We start from the raw sequence: 10,000 nt of genomic DNA on the forward strand, positions 1-10,000 counted from the left end.
TCATTTCGTTTCAAAGGAAATGTATAATCGCATTTTTCCTGTTATTTAGGTACGATGGTGATTTCTTCGTAAGAAATCTTCAAGATAGCGTGGAGCGGAGCAAAAAGTATTACACGTGGGCTCATGCGTTTCTGGTGAGTTCTATTTCATCGGTCTAATTCTTGCTGATTTTATGCCAATGTTTCATTACAAACACGCAGTAAAACGTTATTTGGTTTTATTTCGCTGCAGAAAAAAGAAATCGGCCCAGAGGATGCAGAATATGATATTTGATATTTTCACAGGGTGCTTGCAAAGTTACCCTGCAGGACTTTGCTCGGCAATCGACCTCTGTGTACTTGATCCAATAACAGTGGATAAATTTGAAGGCCGCTGCTCCATTTCTTGGTGATCACCTTCGACAGAACCTTTAACGTCGACTAGAGTTTCTTGGTCGAACCAAGAGCCTTTGTTGTTCTCTGCAAGATCACGTTTCCGATCTTCGCTGAAACCTATCTTTCTCTTTTTCTTAGGCCCTGGCTTCTTCCGGGATTTTATCCACAGGATCTTTTCGTTTTTTGATGACTTTTCCATGTGGGAAGCGCGAAGACTATAAAATTCGAAGTGAGAAATTTTCTGTAGGCGAGATGTAAACAAAACATGCGTATTTCTGAATTAAGAGCTCCCGGATGAAGCATTTTGCCGCGAAAATTCCTCTGGGGCGTCTCGCACTAAGAAGATTATGACACCTTTTTTTATTTATTTACTTTTATATGGAAATACGTTTTCCTAAATATCTCGCGCTTTTTTTAATATTTTTCAATTTTTTTTTAGTAAATGTTAGATAAAATCCCCAAATTTCATTTGGTCGAAAAAAATGTTTTTTCACTTTTTCACCCTATCGAACCCAGGAAGTACCCTTAAATCAAATCTCCAGAATTTTAAACAAGTATTTTTTCGACTTTTAAGGAAAAGCGTCAGGGCAAAATAAAATTTAGATCATTTTAACTGTACGCGCTTAAGAGGGATACAACTTTTTACTTTTTTTTTGTCTGTGTATGTGTCCGCGTGCATTTACGTGCGTAGTCCCAGCTCCTAAAATGCCCCCAGTTTTTCTCTTTTCCAACTTCAGGAAGACAGATGACAATAGTTTTTTGTAAATTTGGTGCGATGATAAGGACATGAAAAAACTGATTACATCAGACATAAAAGAATACGAGCCTGGTTTCCATGCTGTACTTTCCATGCTTTTTATTGATGAGTCGATAATTGGTGTACCAACATTTTTCTCGTCATTTAGGGTCTCCTTAACATGTGTAGATAGGTGGCTTGCTTTCACCACAAAATTCCCACGAAAGTTTATATTATAGCATTTGCTCCCAGACTAACCCTTCTTTGAATTTACCCCTATTATTATTATTATTATTATTATTATTATTATTATTATTATTATTATTATTAGTGTTATTTATTGGGTAATCGACTTACAGTATATAACATAAATTAAAAAAAAAAAAGAAGAAGAAGAAGCAAGACTCAAAAGGGGCAGGTGCAACGGGACGAATGTCCCATGCCAGGCACCGCCCCTGGCATAAGAGCTAAATTAAAAACAAAATGAATACGCGAGTATTCTTAAGAAGAAGAAAAAAAAATTAAGAGTGGCATGGACATGTTGTGACTATCGTCCACTTGCCGGGGTAATTGAGCTCATATACCCTTGAGAGATGAGTGCTCATTAATTTGCGGACAAAAAGTTGAAAGGCATTGGGCGAACAAAAACTGGTTGGGGGTGCTAGCTTACAAACATAGTTCCAAAGTTTAACTATTCTGTTAAAGTACAAAGTCTGAAAAGTAGATGTTTTACAAAGAGGAGTACGTGGATTAAAGGAGTCACTTTGTCTTGTACGACCGTGGGAAACAAAAGATACGTAGTTCAGAACATCTTAATGAGTACTACAAAAAAGGCATTTATAAAAAAGACCAAGCTTTTGAGTTCGCGATCTAGGGGGAGTGGAAGTAAGTGTAGCATAGTCAGCCACTCCTTGTATGTCATCTCGCCTCTGTGCGTGCGTAGAATCCACCTGCTTGCACGCCTCTGTACCTGTTCCACCTTAGCATTCAGAGTAACGTAAACTTGGGTGGGGTGACACAGCTGTGACTTGACCAAAGACAAGTAAAGGGAACGCCTAACAGAGACGTCAGTAAGCAGGGGACATGTCCGTTTGAGCAAACCAACAAGCTTGTTTGCTTTCGCAGTGAGAAAATTTTATTATTTATTTTAATCTTTTGAAGCAATTTCTTGCCTCGTTCAAGGTAAAATACTCTTTTGATTTTTAAACTTAAGAACTAGGCAAGAAGGGCTAATTTGAATACCAACAAAAGAATATTAAAATGGTAGCCATTTTGGAATAAGGTCTATATATTTTCAACTGTTCGACCATCTTTGCATCTTTAACTGAGCTGTTTTGCATCTGAAAAGCCTGCTCAATAAACGTCCTGTTTACTGCAAATCCCAAGAAATGTACGAGATATGTCAAAGTGTGTTTTTTAAGGATACGAATATATGAGGATTAGATAAAAGGGAACTGCGAGAATCTTTCAGTTCAATCTAATCTTTCATCCGCAGTTCAATATATGATGTTTCATATATTCATATTCATTTATTCATCCTCCGCAGGTATATTACGGACTCACAATATGACCAGTTCCCAGTTTGCTTGATAGCTCAGTTGGTAGAGCACTGCACCGGCACCGCAGCGGTCATGGGTTTGAATCCCGTTCAAGCCTGAATTTTTTTCAGGCTTTCTTTTCGCAACTGCTTAAGTTGCGTACTGACTGCGAGAATCTTTCTGTTCTATCTAATCTTTCATCCACGGTTCAACATATGATGTTTCATATATTCATATTCAATAAGTGAAGAGTTAGAATTATGCTTATATAGCCTTCAATTTTACTGAAAAACCTTCGAGTCTTGGACATATTTTCCCAACAATTATGCAACATGTTTCTTTAAAGAGTCTAATAAAAACAAATATTTGAACATCTTGGCAAGTGGGGAAATTAATTTTTTTTCACGTCACTCATTGTACCGAGAAATTAACACAGATCTATGCTCCCATACAGGCCATCTATAATTTAGTATTTTCATTTATTATTTATTAATGCTATCTGATTGTCTGTTGGTTTTTTGTCCTGACTGGCGCGGTATTAACAGTATTATTTGGACGATAATTAATAGGCGAGACCTATACTAATGTAATCTTTTTTCTTTTATTGAACTTTGCACCACAGTCTCCGTTCATGTTTTGAAGTTGCTTTCTGTGCCAGCGCTTGTCATGTTATATAGATTATACACTGATCAGTGGAACATGCAGATGTAAAGTTATGAATCGTTTCAATTTGGCGACACCGAAAGAAGAAAGAAAGTTTATTACGTTATTAAATTCTGTTTTGTTCTGAGGATTTGTAAAACAGTGACAGTTAGCACGCACAGAACCTAGAAAAGGACTAAAAAAGGGTAAAGTAAAGTAAAGTAGAGTAATAACACGAGGAGTGCTTGCCCAATCTGCCGAGCCAGAGACTCATGATAAAAGTGTTTGACAATAAACCTGAGAAAAGGATGCCTTGTAAATCGTGAGCTTGTTTGATTCTACAAATCTGTTGAGAAAATGAATTGCTGGATGCGGCCAAGTCAGTTTCGATTCGGCTTAAAATAACAACTTACAGGAAAAAAATTAAACTATAGTTTATGCAAGACTTTGGTGACTACAAGATTCTTCCTTCCGCGGTAAAACAACCCGGTTTGTTTACACTTGTTATTTTTGGCAATGGCATAGGAAACGCCGATGAAAGGAAAATTGCGGACTAGAAGATGTTCAGGTGGAATTTAACTTGCTTTTTTTTTCAGTTTGGTAAGGTTTGAATAGAAGACAAAAGAATGCAGCTAAATACAGAGCTACAGACAATAAACCTGATAAAAAAATGCCTTGTAAATCGAGAGTTTGTTCGATTCGACAAATCTGTTGAGAAAACGAATTGTTGTAATCGGCCAAGTAAGTTTCGGCTTAAAATAACAAGTTAAAGGATCAATGGAAAAAAAATTAAACTATAGTTCAAGACTTTGGTGACTACAAGATTCTTGCTTCCGCGGTAAAACAATCCGGAAGACAAAAGAATGCAGCTAAATACAGAGCTACGTTTACTTATAACATTTTATTGATTTAAATTGTTTCTACGATACAGCTAACGATAATATAATTAGTGTTTCCAAAATAACGGCGAAGCTGCTATACCGAGGTAAATTCCGAACAGGGAACGGTTTGATATCCGCTACATCTTTCTTATTTGTTTATTTACAGTCCGAGGTTTAAAGAATTGTTGTTGAGCTGTTCAGCTAAGTTTGTCAAACGAAGATTAGATAAATAATTTGTATTAGACGGCATCTGAACAGGCATATTTACAATGATTCTTTTCCGGCGAGCGAGATAATTACTTTTAACTTTGATCAGAATAGTCTTGTAGAAAAGCAATCCTTTCTTAAAAAAACTTCATTTTACTAAATTTATGTGGTTTTCATTTATGTAAAATTCAGCAACTTTTCCTAAATCTTCTTTCGTTCCTAAATAGTAAAGTAAACCCGCCGTTTTTTCGACCGAGAGTTCAACGAACCCCTTACTAAGTTACGGAGGAAGACTTAAAAATTACTCGTTCTGCTCTGCACAGCAAAAACACCTGAGGATCTCTTTAGTGCATTGCGATAGTTGGAACTGAAAATGATGCAGATGCAAGGATTGATGGCACAATTTGAGACCGCCATAAAAAGGGTAATATTCCAGCATATTAAGAAGCCCCAAGGAAAACTGTCCCATGCAAAGTCAATTAATAATCGGCTAATACTGTAGGGTATCCAGAACAGTACAAACCCCAACACGATAGCAATGGCCATCTTTAACACGTTTTTGTTCCTTTTTGCGCGTTGTTGCTCAGCGTTGGTTGATTGCTCGCCTGGAATCTTCTGTGAGTTGAGCTTGATAAGGATGATAGAGTAAAGTATGGCCAATATGGCGATGGGGATGTAAAAAAATAGCACATGTATTGCAAGAAAGTAATTTTTAGCAGCAAAGGATTCTCCAAAGGCTTCATTCCAATGCACGAAACAAAACAGTTCTCCTGGGTACACAGCAAGTTTGAAGGCGACTAAATATGGCGAAAATACTGCCATTGCGATGATCCACGTGGCAAGAATGAAGAAAGGACACAGTTTTGAACTGATGAGTGGATAACGAAGAGGAAATACCACAGCTCCAAATCGATCCACTGCTATCAGAACCAGGCTCTGGATGGACACGCCAAAGGAGACATCTGCTAAGAAGGGAGCCAGTTTACACAAAGCCTGGCCAAGAGGACCACTGATAAGCCATGAGTCTGCGTGCAGATAAGTAAGGTTATGCGAAAACACGATTATTGTATACAGCAGGTCGAACATGGCCATGTTCACGATAAAAAAATTGATTGGTTTTCTCAAGGTTTGCGTTTTGTAAACAATAATTCCTATAAAGGAATTCCCAATCAGCGAAACGACGAATATCAGGCAGTAAGCAAAGGTTTTTCCAATTTTTGCTGCTGTAGGATTGAACGGAATGGAGCAGCTTGATCCACTCATCGTTGTGTTTATATTTGCTGATTTTCTGAAGTTCTGTTCTGTCCGGTTTTTCAGGAGGAAGTCGTTGCTCTATTTATGCCTAAGAAGAAATTACCGTGTGTTCTGTGATTCGTCATCAGTGCAAGGAAAAAAAGGCGCTACTGAATTTACTGACGCAAGTCATTAATTAATTATAGCCAATTAGCTAATGCGTCTGCTCGGTTTGTCAAACTGTTTTCTTTATTGCAGTTTTTAATGGGTGTTTAACACCAAGAGCTAATGTTTCTTATTTTTTATGATGCAAGGAAGCGGTTTAAAATTGTGTTATTTAAAACTAAAAAGTATAGCGGCAGTAAACAAACCTGAGAATAATTTTTTTTTGTGAATTTTTAAACCTTAAAACAACGGGGTTTGGACGACAATGAGCAAAACCTTTCAATAGAATGTTTTCTTTTTTTTATTAAACCAGGAGCCCCAACGGTTCATGTTGGTGACTATCTCTTTGGATGGCCTTACTCACCTCAGAGTTTTGCGAATTTAGTCATAAAGAAAGTATAAAGTTTCCTTCGGCATAATTAAGTCTCAAAATGTCGTAACACTGGAACATTAGATCCTTCGGTTCTCGGAGGGGCGAATGTCTCGATTAAAATGCGACGAAAACATTTCATACATTCGGGAAGTGAGATCCCAGTTTTTAAAACTTAAATTTTCAGCAAAAGCATCCGAACAGATCATACTATATTAGCTTACTAAAATATGCCTCTAGAAGGCCACCGAACGATCTGGAAACACAGGAGACAACATTTTAAATATATTGCTTAAATGTTCTCGTTGAATGCCTTATGAAATTGCAAAGAGCGAAATTGTTTCTAAAGTTATTTGGTACATAAACTAAGATAAAGTTAAGATTATAGCAAGGAAAAAATTGTCTAAGAATCGGAATCCACCGCCAGTGGAAAGTTGCAGTTGGATATGTCCGTTTTCTTCGAGTTGATTTTCATGAAGCAGTATTTTTTTGTAGAGAAGTGAACAATTTTTTTAATAAACGGCGGTAACCGATGATTCATTATTTTTATCTGTTTCAAGTAAGCGGGCAAAGGAGCCAAATGTTCAAGAAAATTATAGAATGGAGAGAAAAATAACTAGGATCTAACGTTACTTGTAAATAACGGATTAACAGAAAAAGCAGTAACAGAAAAACTGTCTGTAGAGTTAGAGTAAATCTAATGCGGCCGCGAAATGAGTTCATCGTTTGACGATAGAACAAGGCAACGATTTGTTTCAAGAAAGATACTTTTAACGAACAAAGAATATGCACATGGCAAATCCTTTAATCCTTTTACAGATCAATTTCAGACCCCCAAAACGTCAATGGAAAGCCACAAATAGCATTTTGACCAGCTGTAAAGGCAATTTACAGGAATATTGTCAAAAACATTTTATTTAACGTGTAATGGTTAGCAAATTATGTTCTACTTTCAAAGGTTTTTGGTCTTGTATTCACAGTCATTTTATCTCTAAGCTCTCTTTATTTTCATGTTTGTTTTAATTTTCTTTTTTTCTTTTGTCAGCGTTTCTGTCTTTCCTATCCTCTAACGGGAAAAATTATCTTCACTAAGTGTCGATCGAACCGAAAAGTTGAAATTCTAAACAAACTTGAATTCTGGGTACCTTATTTTACGACGACATGATCTTATTTCTTTTTACAGTGTACAACTCCGGCGAAGTCTAATCTTTCCCATTCGGGCCTTAAATCAGAAGGTCACGCCTTGTTTCTTCTTCATGTTGTTCAGTTACCAAAGATATGCAGAAACGTTGCTTCACATTGTCTCTCTTTAATTTCTCCCTCTTCACACACAGGTGCAAAACTTGGTATCACATTAATTTTGCATCATAGCGGAAATCTAATATATTTTTTCCAAAGTTTTACACTGCTTCAGTTTGATTTTCCCGAACATCGTTTTGCAGAGAAACGTTTATTCGATTTTATGCAAAGAATAAAGGGTGTTGTCATTCGGGATGTTGGACAGAGTTCAAACAAAAAGACAAAAATCGAAAGAAAACACGGAGATACAATGTTTACGCCATTCGTTGCCTGTGGTATGACAGTGTAAACTAAGAATCACTTCCGGTCTCACCCGCAAAACTGATGCTTCAGTGAAATCTTTACCTCTTAAAGTTTGCAAAACATTCCTAAACAGTTCTGACTCGTAAAACGATTTATTTCCTTGAATTCCTCCAAAAACCTTTTGAATTTTGGCCATCTTTGCCTGAAAATAATAACGAACCTATTAATACCTAACCCCTTTTCACAGAAATTTTCTGTCGTCCCCATAATTTGTCGTTTAGCGGTCGTTCAAATTTATCGAAGCGATCTAATGGTAAGAAATTAAGTAACCATCATCAAATGATATTGTTCAGTTTACCGACAACCGTCAGAGCTAATTGTTCCAACTAAGTATAGTGTTTGTTGCTCCTTTATCTATTTTTGTCTCACTCGTTCTAATATCATTTATTGGTTTAACACGACTTCAATTTGTGAAACATGTCGGTGGAAAATTAAACTTCCTTTGCTGAACGTTTCAGGAGTCTACGTGCAGAAACTGTAACGCAGATGTCTTTTAATTGGTGTCTGAGTCGGCACTTGCATCATGATTATTGATCGGAAGATCTGGTGTATTCACACAAAAGAGGATTGTTGTCTTTAAAAAGAAAGTAGAAATGATATCAAGGGTAGTGAATTGTAAATTGCGCTTTGTTTAGCGGTAGTAAAACGGCAACAACTCGTACGCGTAGAAAACTCTTTTACAAGACCGATTAAATAGACGAGAAACATGATAATTAAAACCTGATAAAACGGCGGCATGCAAATCGTGGCGGGCTCTTTCCGCAGGACTGAAGATCGATTCGTTGAGCGATCTCAGTAAATATGAAGTATAATTAAAAGTTTAACTGTTCGTTCACAGAGCTCGCTCATTGCATGGACTAAAGAATATTAACCCTCTTACCTTTGGTTATGCTACAGTCAACAAATATTCCAGGGGCACGCGATAGATATGAGGTGATAAATATTCCGTAGTCACCCCATGTCTGACAGACACGAGTGGAATAACAGTTTTATTAAAAACAACCAAGAAACCAATGATCCAGGTTTTACTAAAATGAACAATGTCTTTTCAAAGTGTAAATATCTCACTATCTTCTAACAAATTTCTGACCGTTTTTGTCTTCCTGTGCTCTGAGAGATGAAAATTAAGCTACTGCGTAATACAAGTCCTTGATTTCTTTCAAGAGCGAGACTTTTAGCAAACAAAGAATATGCAAATGACAAAACCTTTTACCCTTTCCCAGCTTAATTTCGACACAAAAAACGTCATTGGAAAGCTCCAAATAGCATTCTGACCGGCGTCATAAAGGCAAATTACAGCCATGTCAAGAACATTGTGTTTGACATGAGATGGTTAGCAAATAAAGATATCCTTCAAGCTCTCTTTATTTTCATACTTGTTTTCATTTTGTTTTTTGCTTTTTTCAGCGTTTCTGCCGGTCATTCCTTTCCTGTGGTAAAGTTATTTGATTATTGTTTATCGAACCGGGAAGTTGAAATTTTAAACAAACTCGAGTTCGTGGGCACCTCGATTTCACGACGACATGATCTTATTTCCTTTTCGTGTATAACTCAAGCAAAATCTAATCTTCTCCAATAAGAAGATCACATCTTACTTCTTCCTTGTGTTTTTCAGTTACCAAAGATATGCAGAAGCGTTGTTTCACATTGTCTCTCTTTAATTTTCTCCCTCTTTGCATACAGATGGAAAACTCTTGAAGTTTGCAAAACCTTTCTAAACAGTTCTGACCCGTAAAACGATTTATTTCCTCGAGTTCCTACAAAAAACTTTTGAGTTTTGGCCATCTTTGCTCGAAAATAATAACGAACGTATTAAAACAAATGTCTTAACACCTTTCTCACAGAAATTGTCTCTCGTTCCCCTAATTTGTCGTTCAGCCGACAAATTTGGCGAGGCGATCTAATGGTAAGAAATTAAGTAACCATCATCAAATGATATTGTTTTTGTCGGCAACCGTCAGAGCTAATTGCTCCAACTGAGTAAAGACCCATCGTTAAGTGTTGCTGCTTTATTTGTTTTCGTCGCACTCGCTCTATTATCATTATTGATAATTTGTAAAATATATCGATGGAAAAATAAACTTCCTTTGTTCTAGTGAACTTTTCAGGAGTTTGCGTGCAGAAACTGTAACGCAGATGTTTTTTAATTGCTGTCTGAGTCGGCACTTGCACCATGATTATTGATCGGGAGATCTGGTGCATCCATGTAAAAGAAAGGAATTGTTTCCTGAAAAAGAAAGAAGAAATGATAT

The 10,000-nt window shown here is 36.7% G+C and overlaps 1 protein-coding gene and 2 long non-coding RNA genes across 3 annotated transcripts in view; 1 reads left to right on the top strand and 2 right to left on the bottom strand.

Annotated features, from left to right (window-relative positions):
- LOC146483190 (uncharacterized) overlaps positions 1-333 on the top strand; it is a 688-nt gene extending 355 nt beyond the window's left edge. Inside the window, exon 2 of the long non-coding RNA XR_014863904.1 lies at positions 50-333. This is a non-coding gene — a long non-coding RNA (uncharacterized LOC146483190). The remainder of the gene's footprint in view (positions 1-49) is intronic.
- LOC146483171 (uncharacterized) overlaps positions 1-10,000 on the bottom strand; it is a 221,800-nt gene that overhangs the window by 194,803 nt on the left and 16,997 nt on the right. The window lies entirely within an intron of this gene.
- On the bottom strand, positions 4,179-6,162 carry LOC146483191 (RYamide receptor-like). The gene has a single exon (XM_085106424.1). The coding sequence runs from the start codon at positions 5,639-5,641 to the stop codon at positions 4,673-4,675; it is 969 nt and encodes a 322-aa protein (XP_084962550.1). The 5' UTR covers positions 5,642-6,162; the 3' UTR covers positions 4,179-4,672.

Source organism: Pavona decussata, unplaced genomic scaffold (genome assembly GCF_977016875.1).
Source record: "Pavona decussata unplaced genomic scaffold, jaPavDecu1.1 SCAFFOLD_40, whole genome shotgun sequence".
Taxonomy (NCBI): domain Eukaryota; kingdom Metazoa; phylum Cnidaria; class Anthozoa; order Scleractinia; family Agariciidae; genus Pavona; species Pavona decussata.

Coding starts and splice junctions, on each gene's coding strand:
- LOC146483191 (XM_085106424.1), bottom strand. CDS start 5,641: ATGAGTGGATCAAGCTGCTCCATTCCGTTCAATCCTACAGCAGCAAAA.